This window comes from Musa acuminata, chromosome BXJ2-7 (assembly GCF_036884655.1).
Source record: "Musa acuminata AAA Group cultivar baxijiao chromosome BXJ2-7, Cavendish_Baxijiao_AAA, whole genome shotgun sequence".
NCBI classification, from domain to species: domain Eukaryota; kingdom Viridiplantae; phylum Streptophyta; class Magnoliopsida; order Zingiberales; family Musaceae; genus Musa; species Musa acuminata.
The window spans coordinates 3,998,582-4,019,762 of record NC_088344.1 but is presented as its reverse complement, the minus strand read 5'-3'; the positions used below and the strand labels follow the sequence as shown (position 1 = coordinate 4,019,762).

The 21,181-nt window shown below is 42.5% G+C and overlaps 2 protein-coding genes across 3 annotated transcripts; one reads left to right on the top strand and one right to left on the bottom strand.

Moving 5' to 3' along the window:
• The first annotated feature begins 700 nt into the window (after positions 1 to 700).
• Positions 701 to 7,076, top strand: LOC135582002 (homeobox protein knotted-1-like 13). Of its 2 annotated transcripts, none has more exons than XM_065116199.1 (6): positions 701 to 1,607; positions 3,976 to 4,096; positions 5,771 to 5,964; positions 6,116 to 6,247; positions 6,406 to 6,542; positions 6,624 to 7,076. In XM_065116199.1, exons 1-6 carry the CDS (start codon positions 834 to 836, stop codon positions 6,625 to 6,627), a joined length of 1,362 nt encoding a protein of 453 aa, XP_064972271.1. In that variant the 5' UTR covers positions 701 to 833; the 3' UTR covers positions 6,628 to 7,076. The 2 variants fall into 2 exon arrangements, with proteins under 2 accessions (XP_064972271.1, XP_018684618.2); XM_018829073.2 differs by having other exon boundaries at positions 6,609 to 7,076.
• A 505-nt stretch (positions 7,077 to 7,581) lies between these two features.
• On the bottom strand, positions 7,582 to 16,358 carry LOC135616709 (uncharacterized). Its single transcript, XM_065116198.1, has 9 exons — positions 13,501 to 16,358; positions 13,214 to 13,404; positions 13,071 to 13,142; positions 12,823 to 12,975; positions 12,573 to 12,736; positions 12,255 to 12,402; positions 8,500 to 8,622; positions 8,257 to 8,344; positions 7,582 to 8,023 (listed from the first exon to the last, which is right to left on the bottom strand). The coding sequence occupies exons 1-9, from the start codon at positions 16,244 to 16,246 to the stop codon at positions 7,854 to 7,856; spliced, it is 3,855 nt and encodes a 1,284-aa protein (XP_064972270.1). The 5' UTR covers positions 16,247 to 16,358; the 3' UTR covers positions 7,582 to 7,853.
• Between the last annotated feature and the right edge of the window lie 4,823 nt (positions 16,359 to 21,181).

Below are 21,181 nucleotides of genomic sequence, written 5' to 3'. Positions count from 1 at the left end.
TATAATTATTGTTATTATCTTGTTTTTGGAATTTCTTTAATTCAAGCATAGAAAATTCCCTGCGGGCATTGACTCGATTCACCAACAGTCACTAACGGTATTCACCGGACACCAAGAAAATAAAATTAATATAATAATAAATACAATAATTATATTATTATTATTATTACATAAAAGGGTAAAAAAAGGGAGTCCATCGAAAGCCGTGTCCGAGCCGGCGGCGCAGCAGACCGATACGCCCACCCGTACAGGGGACGTCGCAACCCGCCGCGGGCCCCACCTCGGCCTCCCACGTATCGCGCTCCCATTGGACGGTTGCCCTCGGGCGGTGGTCCACGCGGCGTCGAGTCGCCACGCGTCCGGCCGGTGACGTTCGGGTAAATTGATCGCTCGCCGTAATTAATGCGTCCCGCCTAATAGAAACAAGGCGGTGCTTTTTATAGCTATGGATACGTATAATTGGTCTCGTAGAGACGACGTGGCCGTTCCGCAGCCGTCGGATGGGGGGAGGGTGGCAGCGTCGACGGCTCGCGTCCCACCTCCGCCTGAGTATTCGACATAATTATTGGAATTGTTGGATTAGAGAAAGGTGGGATTAGGAATTAAGTAAGTTTGGTTAACGACAAAAGCTAACCAACAGCAAGCGATCGAGGGAGAGTCTTCCAGGTGTGGCCTATCGTTTCAACGTCTCCCTCCGTCCCCGTCCCCGTCTCACCTGGTTTCCCCACCCCCCACCCTTCTCCTCTTCTCTTCTCTTTTCTTCTGTGCCTTGGGATTTTGATTTGTTTTGCTTTGAGGAGGAGATTGGAGTCGGGGATACGGGAGGTGGGGCGATGGCGTTTCACAACCACCTCTCCCACGAGCTGACGCTGCCGCAGTACGCGGAGCAGCAGCTGGGTGGGGACAGCCCGGCGGTGCTTAGAACCGCCATGGATCAACTCGCCGCCCCTCCGCATGATACCGCTGCGTCGAAGGAGGGGAAGCACTTCCAGCGCCTCATGGCCGACGCAGCAGCCACTGCAGGGAAGCCTTCGATGGCCGGAGCGGGCGGACCCACGTGGCTCAACAGCGCAATTCTCCGGCAGCAGGGGCATCACTACGCCGACGGCAGCTTCCTCCACCTCCAGACCTCGGCTGACTCCTCGGCGTCGCCGGTCGCGGCCGGGGGAGGCGGAGGGGGCGCGGGCCACTGGCTACCCCGGCCGCCGATCCTACGGCGCAGCGGGAGTGAGGACGAGGTCCCCGTCTCGAGCGACTCCGCCATGGCGGCGGCCATCTCGGCGGAACCTGGCGGCGGGCGGGGCCACTCGGGCGGGGAGCTCGGGGAGGCCGAGGCGTTGGTGCAGGGGAGCGGAGGCGGCGGGGAGGCGGGGGAGGGGACGTGGCAGAACGCGAGGTACAAGGCGGAGATATTGGCGCACCCGTTGTACGAGCAGCTGCTGTCGGCGCACGTGGCGTGCCTGAGGATCGCCACCCCCGTCGACCAGCTGCCGAGGATCGACGCGCAACTCGCGCAGTCGCAGCAAGTCGTGTCCAAGTACTCGGTGCTCGGCGGCGGCGGCGGCGGCCAGATGCTCGGCGACGACAAGGAGCTCGATCAGTTCATGGTAACACAAATAACAAAAAAGAAGTTCATGGTTCTTTCATTCAAATTCCTGCTTTTGTTTCTTTGGATTAAAAAACCCTCCTTTCGATGTGCTTTCTTGATTTCCGACCTCTCTTAGCTTTGATGTGCGCACGATTTGTTGGTCTCCCTGTTTCGTGTAAGGAAAAGACGTGTTCTTGGATTGGTTTCCTGGCACCGGAGGATTTGGAAGGGGAAGGAAGAGATGTCATGGGTTTATTACCGTTGCAGATAATCTATAGTGTCAAGATTAAGGACGGTGAACTTTTCCGCCCAAATACAATAAGCGATCGAAAGACAGGTGTTTTATCTGTGTTTTGGACTTTGGAGACGCTTTCTTGAGATGAAGATTTGCTTAGCTGCATCAAGGAAATTAGGCAGCACTCTCTGTATATTAGGTCTCCAAGTTGAGTTTGTCGGCTTCTTTTTTCTAGTTAGGGTTTTCTTCGGTGTCATTATGGAGCGTTAGATAGAGAAAAAAAGGCCCGAGAAGGGCACAGGTTTCCTATGCCACCTTGCTGACCCTTCTGCCCATATTCTCTGTCTCTCTGTGGCGCATCCACCTAAAGTCAACCGACCCCAACATAAATTTTGACTCGAGAGGAGGATATTTTCTTGCTTTCTTTGCTTTTATGCTTAGTCACTCCGCTTGCCAAACTTGTCACAAGTGGAGGAAGACCAAATTTTGGCATCGATGTCAGGAGCTGAAAATTTGGTTGTCTCTGAACTGAGGATTCAGCTACCAAGTCTTGCTTGGTTTCTCTTTATTTGTAGTCTTTTTATGCTAAAACTCCTGCTGAAGAATGCAAAATATCTGTTGAATTCATACCGGGCACTCCACTCCTGCTGAAGAATGCAAAATATCTGTTGAATTCATACCGGGCACTCCACTCCAACTGAATCATTCATAGATCGCCACGGAGGATAACCTATTCCGACAATTGTTTCAGCTCAGGCAATAGGAGACATCCAAATTTTGGCCATATCCTGGGAGCTACATTATGTGTATGACCTTGAAAACATCTTCTTCTTGCAAGAGAAAGCTTTTCTTTACCTTCATAAATATAGCAAGCACTGATCTTCCTTTTCAGTTGAAGATTTTGTCCCTTTTCTTCAAACAATATGACGTGATTATTGCGGCTATGTGATCGACTGAAACATACCTTCCTCTATATGTTCTCCTTGATAATGTCAAGTGTGCTTGTTAGTGTCAGATCTTTCCACAAATTGCCCATCTACTTGATAGAACATGTGAGCATTACATATTAACGATCAGCTCTTGCATACATAGGTTCACACAAAATCAATTCAAGCACCTTAATGTTATAGATTGTATATTAACCTTCTTCCAACATAATGTCCAAAGATTTATTTGTGTTTCTGATGGTTGTGTTATACGTAGCTCCCGACTAATACCACATTTTGAGGAAATACGTGATGTACTAAAATCATCTTGCATGATTACTTTCACAAAAGGATCTTGGAGTACATTAACCTGTTCAGTTGCTCATTTTTCGTACTCTGTGATAGTGTTACATTTCTGAATGTAATGTGCTTTAGCCATTTATTGGCAATTAAGAAATTGTTCTCATGCTTCAACTTGAATCTGATTCCAACAATGGTGATTATCTCTGTTATCTAGTATCCTTCTTGTAGTAACATTATCCTAGCTGGAATTAATCTTTATTTCTGTCTAGTTCATCATAAGCCTCATTTTCTGCTACTGCCACACAATTTCTCCACTACGTTTTAATGGTACAAAAAAATAATAATAACCCTCTTTTCTCACAGTTCTTAGGAACTGAGGTAATTTGTGACATCATTTGTGTAAAAGAGTTAGTGTTCCATAATTATTTTCGTTGATGATTTTGCATGATTTTCATGGTTTTCTTTCTTTGATAGATGGTTATCAAATGAGTCTCTTGCATTGATCTGCTTGATGCCATAAAAGATGACTTGGAGTAAATTGTTCATCAACTTGTACTTAATATTGCAAATAATATGCTGGATTCAGTCTTTTTCTTGAACATATTTACTTCTATCATAGATTGTGCTTATATAATGAAAACTTCGGGAGAAGTATATCCTACCGAGGAATCAAAGAATGATGCTCAAATAATTAAGACTAAAAATGAATCTGTTTATATTTATCGAAGATTTACATCCTGATGGGTTAACTAACCCATCAACTTCGTTTTACCTAAACCACTAGTTAAAATGCTTAAGAAAAAATTAATAATAGTACGCTGACCCTTTATAAATAATGGTACCAGAGCTTGCCTGTTGTTGTTATTGTTGTTGTTATTTATGTATAATTTCCTAATGTGTAAAACATCTCATGTTTTGTTTAGACACATTATGTCCTTCTACTTTGTTCCTTCAAAGAACAACTACAGCAGCATGTCCGTGTTCATGCAATGGAGGCAGTGATGGCTTGTTGGGAGCTTGAGCAATCACTTCAAAGCCTAACAGGTTACCTTCTTTTTCTTTCTTTGTAAAGTAATACATACCTAGTAAAACAGTTTATAGTTAAGTTAAAAGCTGACCTTCATTATTCTTGTTTGGACAAATCAAAGTGGCTACAGTATTGTGATTCAGTTGTCACTGAGATTTATATAATTATATCTATGAATCACTAATAACAAGTAAACTTCATCTTGTATCAGTAGTGTTACTTAACTAATACCAGTACCAATTCTTGGCCTGCATTTGTCAGCACAGTATCATGCAGTGCTAGAAACAACATTCTGGGGAAAAGAAATAAATAATTATGTTAATGAACAGTGGCATACCTGTGTACTCATAATAGAGATCCAGTGAAGGTTGTTAGTCTCCCTGTATGATATTCTTGTATGTTCCTTGGATTTTTAGTTTATGACAAAATTGAAAAATTATGTATTCAAATACCGGGGAAGTACGTATGGTTGTGCCTGACAGAAAAAAAGAAGGGTTGCTTTTCTGCGATTTTGGTTCCGTACCCTATGCAGTGGAGTTGAATATAGGTCAGTATAACACTCATTCAACCTTGGTAAACCAACGGATGAAAAGAGGCACATATTGGTACAGGAACATCTAGCAGAAAAAAAGAAGGGATACTGGAACAAATATAATATTCAATTTGCTTGGGTTAGCTTTGATGGAAAGTGTTCAAGAATGTTTTTGGCCTCAAATATATCAAATTATGTTTGCAGGACATGGTTGGTTGTAGATTCTGATGGGAAGCTTAGGAAGCAATATAATTTAGGTGTCTAAGCAAGAGAAAACAAGAACAATGATGATGGCGACCAACAATCTGTGATTTTCCAACTATTTGATGCTGACTAACTAAAAGAACAAACAAAAATATGATTGGCTTTCCTATTTTAGAACCAAAAGTTGTTGGGATTATAATTGCATCATAAATCGTACAAGACTTGAGGCTGGACTGGATTGTGAATGGAATTATAGATCATAAGACATTTGATATTCTTTAAAAGTTTAAACATTTTTGGAAGGAAACAACAAAAATCGAGTTAGGACAATAAGAAAGCATCATTCTAATGATCATAAAATAGAAATGTTTTAGTAGAACTTGTGCCCAAATCTAACATGTTCAAGAAGCAAATGGATATACATTCTTCTTTACCAAGAATATTTTCAAAACAGTTGATTTTTATAAATATTCTCAATGTAATATTTAGCTTGTTATTCTTAAAATTTAAATAACATATTTAAATAGGGACAAAGAACATTAGTATTATAATAGAGCAGTATCAATGATATTACTACGATTATGTAGCATCTTTGACAGCTTTATGGTTCAACCTGCTAAAAGATCAATCTGATTTTAGTCATATGAAAACATTTTACTTTTGCAATTTGCAAGACCTGTGACAGAAAGCTAGACTGTGCCAACTATCCTGCCAAAATTACTTTATATTTTGGTAAGACTAAATTTGTGCAACATGGATGAAACATGCTACTAGTTTACACTTCATAAGTTGAGATTATTGTGTTTGCATGCATGTTCGACCATAAATGCTTTTATGGGATGGGATTCTTGAAGGCCATGGCTGTTCAATTATATTCATTTGAACCTACCTAAATGTTTTTGGTGAGAGAGGATTGATGAAAAGCTTGACTGTTTAATTGTGCCCAATTAAACAGGAGTCTCTCCTGGAGAAGGTACAGGTGCAACCATGTCTGATGATGACGATGATCAGGCAGAGAGTGAGACAAATTTGTTCGATGGAAGCTTGGATGGACCAGACAGCATGGGTTTTGGCCCTCTTGTTCCTACAGAGAGCGAGCGATCCTTGATGGAGCGTGTCAGGCAGGAGCTGAAGCATGAACTAAAACAGGTAGATGGAAATGTCTTCAAATGTGAAGTCTTTGTGTAGGCTGTTGATCGATCCTTGTCTCTTTGATGTACAAAGAAAGTTTTCTTGAAGTTAGAGGAGAGTATCTTTGTGAGTTTATGTATAGTCTATTAATCAAAATTTCGACTTTTAGGGGTACAAAGAGAAGATTGTAGATATTAGAGAAGAAATTCTCCGCAAGAGAAGAGCAGGGAAACTTCCCGGGGATAGCACTTCTACATTAAAGGCATGGTGGCAGTCCCACTCCAAGTGGCCATATCCAACGGTATGTTATTTGGTCATTAGCTCTGCTGCATCTAATTGAGATTAAGTCCCTGAACATTGTACAATTGTATCTCTCAGTATATTCTCCAACTTTTATGTCATTTTTTATGGTGTTTACAGGTCATTGACCTTCCATGATTTATGTTTTTCGGTTTGCAGGAGGATGACAAAGCACGATTAGTGCAGGAAACAGGATTACAGCTAAAGCAGATTAACAACTGGTTCATCAACCAAAGGAAAAGGAACTGGCATAGTAATCCGTCATCATCGAGTACTATGAAAAGCAAGCGCAAAAGGTTTGCGATAAATGACTACTCGTGATAAGGTGTTATTGATATAACATTGTTGAATTTATGATTCAGAAACAAATAATGCAGGTGATGACAATATTTTCTGATTCATGTGGATGATGAGCCAGGAACGATGGACACAACAGCAATAGCTGAAATTATTAGCTGCTATGATGAACATTTTGCTGAAATTTCTTTGTAAGAGTACTGAATGAAGTGAAGCAATCTCCATACTCATCCTATGATCTAGTATTATACATAGGGAAATCTTATCTTAGTACTAAAGAAATCTGGTGAAGCAGCTCTTGGTCTGAACCATACAGTAGCTGCTACAGTTATATGCAGTGGCAGTATCAGTGGCATTGGTAGATCTAGTAGTGCATGTTATATTGCTAAAAGAGTGTGGAAGTGGCTTCTTCTTTTGTACTTGGCTCTTAAATTGGTAGATTGAGTTTTAATTTACATACACACATATCTCATCCAGAAGAGACAGATGTGAATATAAAATGTAATAAATACAATGTACTGCTAACTTTCTGACTTTTTGGTGGTTGGAGAAGCAAAATTGTGATGTACAGGATTTGGGTGGCAGATCACAAATTGTGGTTTGGTGGTGCATTTTTATTGTTCTTGGTTTGTCAGTTGGTAATGCCTTCTGTCATCAAGGATTGTTCTCTGTTTGGCTTCAAAAAGGGCATGCTGTACAATGCATTAACTGGTCCATAAACTATTGAGTTAATAAATCTCACCATTCTATTTATTGTTGTCATGCTTCTTTTCCAGTGAGATCATCAAGAATCAGATTCTCCAAATTAGAAGACATATACTGGTGTGTTTCATGTTCATATGACATCCCCAACTTAATGCCCTATTCAAGACACAAGTCAGTAGATAAATGAATATGAAGCAACACATTAGGCCAGAAGCCATTTGATGAAGAGATTTCTGTAGGCTGCTTACCATTGGCCTTCATGACAAACAGATCCAACTAAAAGTTACACAAATTAATCTAAAATCTCCAGACAACTTATTTTGGAGCTGACGACACCATGAAACTTTTAAGCCATCGAAATTTGCAGATTGTTATATTTGTGGCTACTTACAAGTAAAGAATCAACAAACAGGAAAGGCTAGGATATGCAAATCTTGTAAATTCACAACTAGGGTTCTATTCACAAAACATACAAACACAATCTTCAGCACAACACATCTCAAACAACTAAGCTGCTCAAATGCTCCATGGAGGTTGCAAAAATCCAGTGAATGACATCGGGCTGGGAGGAGCAACCATATTTTGTTTCGGCTGCTCCTGTGGCCTTACCCTTTTTGAGGAAGTGAGGCTGCCATTGCTCGTAACCTGCTAGCAATCTCTGTAAAGCTCGGCCTCTGTGAAGGTTCAGTGGCCCAGCATTGCTCCATCAATGATCTCCATTCAGCTTCACAAGATTCAGGCACAGGCGGCCGCAGTGTGTCATTCAGGATCCCACCTGTTGAAAGGACACATATGAGCAATCTCATGCCAAAGCATGCATATTATGGTGCTGGTTCCCACGTTTGCAGTGAAAATTCTGTGATAGAAGAGGCACCCATTGAGGCAGATGGGATTTCACACCTATTATGGTTCAACCAAGCAGCTCTTTTTTGTTTTGCCCAACATAAGCACAATTGTTTTGTCATGCCATTGTCAATAAAATAGTAACAATGTGAAAAATAAAGATACCTATGATGGCCCCATAATGCATGTCTCCGTAAGGTTCCTCTCCGGTAATGAGCTCCCACATAACAATCCCAAAAGAAAATACATCGACCTGAGGTAAAAGTATGAGTTGTATTGACAATATATGGTTAATCATCCACAGAGCTTCCGTAGCATGGAAAGGAACATATCAACTTGAGATCTGATTTTGAATATGACAATCAAAAAAAAAAAATTAACAGCTTCAAAGATGAGATTATGCATTACCTTCTCAGTATACTTGTTATCTTTGCCACCGAGAAGCTCTGGAGCCATCCAGGGCAAAGTTCCTCGCATGCCGCCAGACATTAGTGTCTCATATTTTACTTTTGAGAGACCAAGATCACCAACCTGCAAAAGGTGCTTGGAGACAAAAAATCATTAGTTTTCCGGTGGCATCCTGAATAGCTTTAGGATCATTACCTAACATTGCAAAAACAGCAAATGAAGTAATGGCACATGAACAAGCTCTCAAGGGTCCATTTCATGTTGCTCTTCCTTTTCATGTTTTTAGCAATAAAAATTTGAAAAATGATGAAGATAACACATTTGTTATTACCAGCACATTTTCTTCAAACTTTTCAAAGTAGAGAAATTTTAGTTTAGCATCTGAAAATTTTCAAAGATGCCTCTACTTGTTCAGTCGTGTGACCTCCCAAAAACCTTAGCATCATCTATGATCATCCAAGATTCCCACTCCCTCATCCTTTTGCCTCCTCTCTTCTTTTTATGCTATTATCCATGTTAAAAATGTTGACCACCAAGAATGTTAAGAAAAAACAAAAGAAAAGAAAATATTTGTTTCTTGTCTCTAGAAGCACCAAAAGCAGAAATAATGCTGAACCGGTCCTAACAGCACCATTCAAACATTTCATCAAAGATAAGTTGTTAATAACATTAAGATCTTTAAGAGTGATAGAGAACCATCATTGTGGTAATACAATGTGGTAGCAAACATGCAACAGCAGAGTTCACTAGAGTCTCCAAAAACTTCAGGACCTCTTGGAATCTAAATCATAAGTAGAAGCTAACAGACACAGGTGTTGGATATGAGCATTTAAATCAGAATCCATGTCAATTATAGTAACAGAAAAAGATAGAAGTTAGAAAAAAAAAGAAGAAAAGATCATATATATAGTTTAAAATATACATATATCTTGAAAGTTTCAGTCCTCCAAAATGTATTCAGCCAGATGAGAGCTATATAGTGCTTTCAAATCACATAACTGTGTTTCACCTTAAGGTAATTTGCTGGTGACAATGGTTTGTATTCAAATACAATCCGAGATCTGTCCACAGTGCTAAATATTAAATGAAAAAAAATGATAATATCAACTGTCAAAGAAAAGCAGAGGATGCAACATTTTTCATTGTTTAACCAATTAGTCAAGTCTTGTTTTGTTTTCTGTTCTTGGTTATTGCTGACACCCCTGCAATGACATGGCAATTTGCACCATGTGCCAACGGTACATATCATGCCAATTGCTAGGAGAAATGGTGAACATCAGGGCACTAAAAACATAGGTGAATGTTTTATGGCTATTACAAATTTTGAATTATTGTAAACTTAAGCGTACACAAAACCGACGAATCCAACAAGCAGTATTGGTGCCTTCATTTACATTAAACTAATATTGTGAATAAGATAATGTAGTCACAAGAAATAGTAATCAGAGGATAACTATAACTTCTAGTTCCCACTAGCAGCATCTAACAAAACAAATTAGACTATTTATAGTCCTTTTTGGGAAATGTTCTTGACATTAGCATTCGGCTTCTAGGTTTGGAAGTTCTTTGACAATGGCTGCTCAACTTACAGGTTGTAAAATAGTTCTCGAATGAGATACCTTTCCATTTCTCTTTTGTATTCAAGCATTCACAAAAAAACCGCTAGTGTTAATAGATCACAGATCATAATTTTAGAAGGAATGGTTTAGAGGTTTCCCAAACAAATCTATTGGTGTAGGTGCTGCAGAATATTTAGTGCTTGATAATTTAGCTTTTAGCATAATTGAAACCTGTAGCATTAACGGGTTTAGGGGATGCCTCCCTTGGTCCTCTTGCATCGTGCCATGTGAATCACATAACAATTTTGCATTAAAGCATGCAAGATATGCTTTGTCTCAGATAATTTGTCCAGTCAATAAGACATGGCAAACCATTAACTTCTATAAAGATTTAAAAGGTTTATGGAACCTCCATTTGCCGTATTTCATGTTCACTGATGGTGATGGGAACAGGAAAAAGAAAACAAAAGAATTACCACCATGAGACAAGAAAACATAAACTGCCAAGTAGTTGACCATAGACAGGAACCTGCAAGCCCAATTAGAACACCATGGATGCAAAGTTTTCCAAATTTGGCATTAGAGGAGCCACATCCTAGAGGTAAGAAGCAGTATTGACAGCTGTCTTCTGCCATTTATAATTGTTTATGATGGATATCAAAGATAGTAGAAGACTTTGAGCCAATGATTGACTGACATTTCATGAAATTACATCCAAAAGTCAAGACTAAGTGTTGTTCACTGAGACTTCACTTTTCTGAAGAAGACTATGAACACTATGCATCACTTGGTTGTCTTTTGAATACCTTCAATAATAAGAAGATTTAAGCAAACAACAGAAGAAAAAATAGATTTGGAGAGCCTATATAGAGAAAATTCATGATTTCATCTTCTGATGAAAAAATTTGTATGGATGAAATGAAACACACTCAACTACAAAGAACATTATCATTTTCCTTTCCAAAACTCAAATTACACTGTGCAATTTGGTTTAGGTTTATCACATTCTACAGATTTTCTTTTTCATCTATATTGTTTACTTAAAGATAAATAACTTTTCAAACAAACAAACTACCATAACGTACATTAGATGTCAGTAATTGAAGTCTGGTACATGGATCTACTCCATCCATTGAGTATTTAGTTTCAACAAGTGAAAACATGAGAAAAAATTAGAAAAGAAAAACTAAATATCAAAATAATAGACCAAGAAGCAAAATTTCAACAGTCATTTCTTCCTGATCAAAATGATGACTTTACCAATGCATAAGCAAACAAGATTATGTCCGAAAGACACATCCAATAATCAGTCTTTGAGTAATGGATGCTAGCTAAATATAATGACTTAGGTGGTCAAGATCTCGTTGAAGTTATATTATGCAAGGATCCAAGTCTCAGATGCATGTGAATTAAGCTGGCCCACTGTCAAGATCATGACCAGCAAGTCTTGGTAAGATGCCCAAGGAACTCATGTTCAACCAGTCCAGTCCAAGTTCATTAGGTTGTTGAGACTTGGGGGGTTCAACCCAAGTTAAAGAGTTCTCTCTTATATGACCAAATCAAGGCAATTCACTGAGCCTCAACTTGCTGCCACACCTCACCAGAGACAATAAAAAAAGAGGCAACTGAAGTAAAGGAGACATTGCAGGATCAATGGGAGGTAAATATGTTTGTTTTCTCCTCAGGTTTTGTCCTTATTTCTTTATTTCCAGTGAAACAGTGACAGATTGAGTGAAACAGCATTGGACGCCAAGGTTTTAAATCTCGACGGACTGGTCGGTGTGGACCAATATTTCCTGGTTCGATCATGTATTGACACAAAAAAATATGGCTTGTTTCCAGTGATATACCATTAATTTAATTTTTCTTAGTATTTAATTCAATGATATCTAGAAATATATGTTAGTATACCATCCAGTATGCCGATACTATATCTATCTGGCAGACTGCTGAGACCAGTATTGGACCAATTTAAATCTTTGCTGGATGCAACATTTCAACAACCAGTCAGCACATCTAGTGCCACCATAAACTTAAACCCTTGATTGTATGCACAATTAATCAATAAGTACAGGAAAATTCAGAGCAACAACCACTTATAAGCACCTGAATAAATTGACAGAATAGCGATCCTTAACCACTTCCAAAGAAGCACTTAGAAGTATCCCAATTAATGATATAAACGATTAAAATTACCTTGCATATTGGGCGCTGAGGATCTCTCAAGTTGACAAGCAAATTATCACTTTTCAGGTCGAAGTGTATAATATTTTTACTGTGCAGGTATTCCATTCCAAATGCCACATCCATCGCAATAATAAGGCTTCGATATCTGTCAAGGACCCTGTTGAAAGCTAGTAATGATGAGTTAAGCTTTCCTAAAATGCTAACACCTTACCACTTATGACAACAAGTGCTATTTGCATAAGGAAATGACAAAGAATAATTAAAGAACAAGTAAGAAAATGGAATAATAATTAAATCACAAAAAGAAGGGCAGCATTGAGAAAATACTTCTCATTCTTCTGTAAAACACGCCGAAGGGAACCATTGACCATAAATTCAGTTACTGTTGCAACAGATCCTCCAGGGCCATCGAGAACAATACCATAAAATGCCACAACATTTGGGTGGTGCAAGCTAGCAAGCTTACAAGCCTCATTCCAAAAGTCAGCTCTCTGAGTTTGTTCATGGAAACATATATAAAACACAGATTCTACAGAAAAAGTACTATATGAGGCAAATTATCCACAAAGGTGCATACCGCACGTTCTTGCTCTGATGGCTTCCCAGAAAAAACCCTATCATTGATTCTTTTAATTGCAACATCTGTACCTCTCCACTTCCCATGATACACAGTTCCAAAGGCTCCTGCTCCAAGTTCTTGCAACTCTTCCAGATCACTATTTTTTATCACCTGGATTGAACAGAAACAGCAATCTCAACTTCACGATACAACTTCCACACAGCAGAACTAACAGATGAAAAGGAAAACTGAACTCAAGCTTCTACCTGAAGGTGTCCAATCTCATCTGTATTTGGAAAACCATTCTTTACCTTCTCCGACGGTTTGGCCTTTGTGACCTGCGTTAGGATCATTTTCAGCACCAAATAAAATCAGACGGGCAAAAAACATAGAAAATTATGTCAATCACCTCTGTCTGGTCATCATCTATCTCTATGTTGTTCTCTATGGTGCCATTCTCATTGCCAGATCTGGGATCAGTCTCTTTTGTTTCATGAGAAATAATAACAGGTGATGGAACTTCAGATGACTTAAGTGCTGATGTTGATGGTCTTTCTTCAAAGGTCTGGATATCTTGGTTAATATTGACACCTTCTAAATCTTTAGCAGACAAAGAGATAATGATTATAAGAATGTGTTGTGCAGTAATCTAAGAAACTACCGAGTAGACATTTCATGCAACATAAGAAGAGACACCTTTTAATAGATGTGCAGGCTCTGTGGGCAAGTCCATATTTGAAGAGTGTGGAAGACAGCAAGAAACCTCTTCGGCAGGAACAGTTATCTCAGACCTTGTGCTATTCAGAGGATAATTCTTATTATTTAAGGGCTTCATGGCCTTGGCCTCTTTGCTTGAAACGTTGCTGGGTCTTGGAGGCAGCACAGAACTACTCCCCAGGGTTTTCTGAGGATCCTTGTTGCTGATAAGTGGATCTGAGGAAACAGCTTGCTGCAATTGGTCCATGCTAATAGTGTGGTGGATAGTGCAAAACTGAGCATTGTCATTTTGAAGGATAGTTGTGTCACCAAGTATATCCGCTGGATGGGTATTAGGAGCCTCATCTTTATGTGCACTGCTGGGATTCTTATTGAAGGCACTATTGTTGTAGGTGAGATCTACATACTTGGACATCCCTCTTGGTCCAACTCCTGTTTCAAGATGGTATGCGTATGGTCCGTGGTTCCCTATCATATTTGGAACATGGCTAGTGTTGGCAGGTTTAACACCATGCAGATAGGCAACATCCTTTACTGCAGATGGTTGTTGATCAACCAGCACTCCAGCATTTCCTTCTGCAACAAATACAGGACTAATTAAGGGATTGCTAAGAGACCATTCATTCCCTCTATCTTGTGACCCAGTAGTATGAGTATTTACTTCGATCAATGGTCTCTCTGCAGACTTTAAATCCTTGGAAGTGCCAATATCAGGCATGACAACTGGTCTTGGCCAGTCATTAAAATCAGGTTGCCCAGGAGTATTTGTGTAGATTGCTCTCGTCATCCCTTCCATAGGTCTAATATAGCCATAAAAAATTGCAGGCACAGTTCCTTGGACCGATTGTCCATCTTCTCGAAATTGTGAATTTCCAACTAAATTGGCATCAGCGGCAAATGGTTTGGCGATAAAATCCTGATTAACTGGATACTTAGGGTATCCAACATGTTGTGCAAATTGTATTTGCTGCTGTGAAGCATTCTCTCCATGAAATTGCGGAGGAAACAATGTTCCATAAGGGTTGTGTGGAAGGGCCAATGAAGCTGGTGTGTGTACAACATTAGAATGGTCAAGATTTTCCATGTTGGGACTCAAATTTGGAGGCACCTCTTGCTGCTTCTGCGAAGAATCTTCTTGACAATATTTCTCTGGATTGGTTATGGTTCCACAAGCTGCTTGTGAGGTGCTCGGTAAACCCACAGGAACCGGTGGGACCAAAACCTTAGCATGATCTGGATTGGCTGCATTAAGAACTGGCCTCCCAGCATCCCGTGGCATCTCAGGGATAGTCTCTGTGAATTCATAGGTCACAGATGGAGCAGCAGCTAGCAAATTCTTCGCTTGGGTTTCCACCCAACTGTCTACTGGAGTTCTTGCATCTACTATTTGTGGTGCTCGCATTCTTGTCAAATCCTCGGAGTGGTGACTTTGTAGTGCCATATTGACTTCAGGAATAGCAGCATTTTTTAGCCCATTATCTTGATCATATATCAGAGTATCAGAATGGACATGGGGCAGAGCTCTCTGACACAAACTACACTCCCCCAATCTCATCGACAGCCTTTGAGATGCTGAAGGCACTTGGTGCAACACATTCCGTTCTGCATGTGGTACGAGCAAGTGAGGAGGAGGCAATGGAGGAAGCTGGGACAAAGGCTGAAGTTTTGTATCACCATGAAGCTTCACAGTCTTCCCACCATTAGGGATTTCTGTATGCGGATCCACTCTCGTCTGAACTGACGTCCCGTTACTGACTTGGGAAGATGGGGTGCTAATGTGGGCTGGTGGCACATATCCATGTGGTGGCACAGCAACAACATTGATTGGTCGAGGCGATCCCATTACTAGATAAGATTGGGCATTTAACATTTGGGCCTGTTGGGGATCTACAAATTGCTGCGGCACATACTGCATTACGGAAGTCAATTCAGCTTGAGTTGGATGCGCTATACTGCTTTGATTTGGCACGACAGGAGGCGATTCTGACTGCGTGGAATTCAAGAATTGGGTTTGGTCCGTAGAACTAGTGGGCGGCAGTAGCTCCTGTACATCTTGCGCAGCAAAAACCGACTCCGACGCATCTTGAGCAGATGTAGCTCGGGGGGACACATGGTGAGCTGACGTACCTTCGTTGACGATGACTTCGGCGGCGGCCATCATTCCATCTGAATTCTGCGTGGATGAGAAGCTCGTCACGCTGTCCTTTCTCCTGATGCTCGAGTCCAATCCGTTGACAGCCTCAAGATATCTCGCGCCGGTGTCCTGAAGGTCAAGATAAGGGTCAAGAGGATTGGCGGCGGCGCCAGTAACGTCAGAGGGCGAGAAGAGGAAGACTCGAAGCTTGGTCGAGGGGCTCTCGGCTGCGAGCTTGTCGCACTCCTCCATCATGTTCTCCAGGTCCTCAGCGGTGGATACGGAGATGAGAGCGTCGAGGTCTTCCCCAGGGAGCTGGTAGCGGAGCACAATCGGGCCGGCGAAAGCCTCGCTCATCCTGCGGAGGATCTCGGGCAAGGTGGAATCGCGGCAGACGGTGATGATTCGGGTCTCCCCACCAGCGTAGCGAAGGGCACCGTCGCTGAGGCGGGGGAGGATCCTGCCGCCATAGCTGCAGAGGAGCTTGACCTTCCGATCGCCAGCGGATGAGGAGGTGGTGGACGGGTGAACGGCAGCGGAAGTGGAATCGGTGGGGCGGAGGGGTAAGGAATCCTTGGATTCGGAGGCCATGAGGGGCGGGGATGGGAAAGCTACACCTACGATTTGGGGGCGTGATGGGGATGGGATGAAACCCTACGAGGAGGGAGAAGGGAATCGAGGAGGAATCCGAAGATGGGGGATGCGGAAATAACCGTATCGATACGCTGATTACCAGATCAGTAATTACAGATAAATCATCATAAATAAGTATATATATATATATAATTAAGTTAGAATTATATTTATATTATATTGTTAGGATTTTATAAACTTGGGATGATAATGATTTTTCGAAGACTGATTTGAAAGGTGATGATCTAACATGCATATGAAGTAATTATCTTTCAACTATATTTTTTTTATTCTAATCTAATTATATATATATATATATATATATATATATATATATATATATATATATGAATGTCTTCTATTCTCGAAAGGTTTGAAATCTCTTACAATCAAAATTACAGATGTTTCTCTTAATTGACAATGAGAGTCGGCTTAGAAAGGATTAAGATCCTATTTCTGATATGGGTGAAGATGATTTAGAGCATTTTAACACTGGCACCCATTTTATATATCTTTTTATTTAAATAAATTTGATTACTTTAGAGGTTATTTTGTATATATAAGTTGTCACACTATCACGGACAAACTTCGAAACAGGGTGTTTGATGTAATGCTTATGTATGTCTATGTCTTTTGACATGTTCATGCCTTGTACAGCATATAGAGGGGCAGCCGAAGACTTAATAGTCCCATTTTAGTTGGGTTGGTGGCCTCTTTAGGCTTATAAATAAAGGTTGTGTCATGTGGACACGTGCAAGAGATTTTCGGTCTGTAATGTACCATTTTACCCTTTGTTGTGCCACTGTTTAGAGCTTGTAAAGTCTGTTTGTAATTTGCATTGTCTACGAAGTGTTTTTCGGAGATGTTTGCTTGTGGATCCCGATTGAGGCGTTCTCTCTAGCCCGTTCTCTCTTTTGTTGGTCCTAAGGGACAATGGGAGGCTTCGGGGAGGCTGACCTTTGCGGACGGACACGTAGGGGTGCCGCACGACTTAGGCAAAACCAGCTAAGTTCGTGACAGATGGTATCAGAGCGGGACAAGCACTCATAGAAACACTTAGCATGCAAATGTGGGGGACCTAGCGGGGCTGCATTGAGGGCAGTCAGCACAGGCGCGACCGTTTGGGGGAAAACGGGCATGGAGATGTAGGGAAAAGGAGTCGCTCAAAGGAGCGGGCATCTGACATTGGCATTCAGAGGAATGGCCAACCCTTCGCGCAAGAGGCACCACGAGAACAGACAAGCTTGGAAGAATGTGGAGCACACAAAGGTTGGGATGGCTGAGTTTGAGCTACGGCTCAACGTTGACAACTATACTTGATGGTGCTCAAGGCAAGCGAGGCACTTGGCAAAGGATGAGACCAGGCAAGGTGGAATGAGTTGCTCAGCGACCGAAAGAGTTTTGCAAAGCTCACAGAGGTGAGGGGAATTACTAACTCGAAGAATTCGGTACTCATGCATGGGCTTGTATGCGGACGACAGACTGTTCGTGGCCATCCCAAGGCGACCGAAACTCGGCACCATGGAGCATTGAAACTTTCTCTTCGGCATGTGAAGGATACGTCTGTAGGAGGCTGAAGTGTGCAATGAGTCAGCATTTTGCTAGGCCTTGAGTGGTGCAACGGGGGCTGTATTGACGTGGAGTCGCAATCTAGCAAGTGCATTTGCTGGAGGCAGAACAATGCACAGTTTGTTCAGCAGATCGGAGTAGTCCAAGGGGATGGTGGTCTCCGAAACGAAGAGAGATGTCGTTCCAACGGGATAGTTATCCAGGAGGGATAAGTCCCGGCTCTCCAGAGGGAGAATCATGTGCGACGGACCGCACATGTTGAGGAGGAGTACCTCAACAAACAACAACTCGACGAAGCTCGATGGACTGAGCAAGCGGCGAGGAGTCGTCGTATGATCTCGCTTGAGAGAATGCATTGGTGGATGCATTGCGAGATCAAGTGGGGGAGCGACCCAAAGCAACTTAAATGAAGGCACACTTGGAGTCGATGTGGAGATCGGACTCAAGGGAGGGCTGACCCGTGGAATGGTGGGCGCGAGGGCCATCATCAACTCAATGTGAGAACGAGAAGCGGAACAACTTGGGTGTAACTTGGCGAAGTACTCAAGCCGCATGAAGGGAGCCAGCATAGAAGTTGGAACATGGAGCAGAGGCACAGTGCTTTCCTTAGACATATTTCAAGGACATGAACTCTTGTAGAGGCAAGAGTAGGATCATGTTGTTCCATGGGTCTTTCATTCTGACGGAGCGGACTCATCTTGTATGGTGCCAAAGACGAAGGGAGCTTCGGGACACATGCACCTTATCTCGGAGGAGCATTTGATGAAGGAACTAAGGCGACTCAATTTGCGAAGGCGAAGTTGAGTTCAGAAGGCCTTAGCACGGGGCAAGAGGACGCAGAGGCGGGTACTTTTGAAGAATATGCCACAGTGTTGTCATTCAAAGTTGCCATGAAGGAAGCGGTGCGCAGCGGAGATTGTGCTGGTAGGGGCAGAGGCCCAAGATCCAGACAATGGTGCACAAATTACAGTGAAGTCAGTGGACTTCGGGAGCTACTAGGCGACGGACTGTCCTAGAGCAGTGCTTCATCTAGGTGTGACCCAAGAGTGGGTGGATGAAGGTCGATTGCCAAAGGAGCGAACAAAATCGAAGGTGGAGGAGACCCTACGATGTATTGGCAGAGGCCACACATGGGGGGTTCACAATTCGAGTTTATTCCACAAGGATCAGAATGCAATGGAGATGTTACCAGGAGGCGACATGGTGCAGCGGATCGTGGTGGAACAGTTCGTGGCAATGCGATACACACAACATAGTCCCGGGAGGGACTAGATCATATGGAGGTATGATCGGGAGCTACTGGGAGCTCCACTTCGGTGAACAACACGACGACAAGAAGGGCTATGGATTCAAGGAGTGAAGGCCATGGTACCGCAGAGGCGGGTCTTCCGGGCGTGCATCGAATTTTGCATCGGATGAAAACCTTGGTCATCAGCATATGGGGGCTGTGTTCCACTAAGGAAAAAGTTCGAATGCAAGTACCAGTGAGTTCCATGGGAGGGACTTGATCATGCAGAGGTATGATCGAAGCAGCTGGAGAGTTGGACTGCTCCAGAGCTCATATTCACTTAAGGGAGCCCGGCAAGTCAGAGGACAAGGCCGAGTAAGCGAACGTTGCTACCAAGGAAACTAAGGAGAACAGAATCGGTGCAAACCCTATAACATGATGGCAGAGGCCATGCATGGGAGTTGTGGTCTGTCTTTCCATCGACCAAACGGACTGCTTGAAGAACACAGAGGTGTTGAAGCAGGGGGTCGAAAGGGGCGAGGAAGCGACGACGAGTCCAGAGGGACTTAGCTACCCAAAATCAAGCATCAGTTAGAATGGAGGTGGACTCAGAGGAGTGCCACAGAGACATATCTACTGATCGTGAAGAAAAGGGATGCAGATGCGAGGCAACGGATAGTAGGGCCATGGTCATGGCAGCGCCATGGTACCGCAGAGGCGGGACTTCCGTGAAAGTCATTGATCCCTTGCTCTCATGGAGGGAGAGCGCTTGGTCGTGAAAGGGGCCAAGGAGGTGGAGCATGCAGAGGCAATCTCCAAGTACCGAGACAAGGCTGAAGGGCAAAGGCCGAGGAACTTCGTAAAACCGGTGTCAACAAGTTTCTCATCAAGATAGCCGTAAGTGAAGGACTTCGGGTCATGCAAGAGTGCACGACCAAGGAACGAAGCAAGCAGTACGCGATGCTGTACCTTTACTACTCAGTGGAGTAGGCGGCAGGATTGATGGAGAAGACGGTACAATCCCAAAGGCGACCTCATCTATCAGAGAATTACTCCAAGTTGGGGTGAAAACTTCTTGCATTCCAGAAGTTCGATAGCATTGAGAAGGTGAATCACAGTAGCTAACTCAACGCAAGGAGTGCAAACACTTCAAGTGCTTCAAAAGTGTGAGCAAAGAGCAGGCGAAGGCCAGTAACCAGCTTGATGCATGAAGTACAATCTCGAGGAGGCGGGCGAAGTCAAGTAACCTTTGCCTTCTCAACTCTTAAGAGGATGGGCGAAACCGAGTACCCCAATTCTCTTATCTATCCAGCAGAGGAGCTCTGCACAAGTTCAAAGACCCTTCGAAGATAATGGAAGACAATAGTTGTCAAATCCTCACCAACGGTGATCAGTGCTACTGAGAGTAGATTGTCCGCTTCATTTCCCAACGAAATGTCAATCGAAAGCGGAAGTGATGCGAACCTACTTGGATGTGACAACTAACTGAAAGAAGAGTCAATGAGCAGATTCTGTGGAGGAAGGACCCAAAACTTCAGAAGTTTGCGAGACGATGCTCGTTAAAGCTCCAACAAGCATCCACCCAGTTCAAGCAGCATGAGGAAAATGAGAGACTAGCGCAGTAAGGATGGTCTTTTCCTTCATCTGGGGGATCCGTAGGAATCAACAATGATCAACACAACTTAGCCAACCCCACACCAGAGTCAGAGTCATGGGTGAGTTGCAGCAGCATGGCGGATCAAAGGTTCGACTACTCAAAAACAGCAGCGGAGAGCAGTTGGGAGCCAAGAGGTGCATTGTAGCTGGAGCAGAAGATTGAAGACTCAGCAAAAGCGAGGAGTTGCAGTGTCGACAAAGGCTTCAACGAGGACGTCGAAGGAATAAGTGGGGGAGAATGTCACGGACAAACTTCGAAACAGGGTGTTTGATGTAATGCTTATGTATGTCCGTGTCTTTTGGCATGTTCATGCCTTGTACAGCATATAGAGGGGCAGCCGAAGACTTAATAGTCTCATTTTAGTTGGGTTGGTGGCCTCTTTAGGCTTGTAAATAAAGGTTATGTCATGTGGACACGTGCGAGAGATTTTTGATCTGTA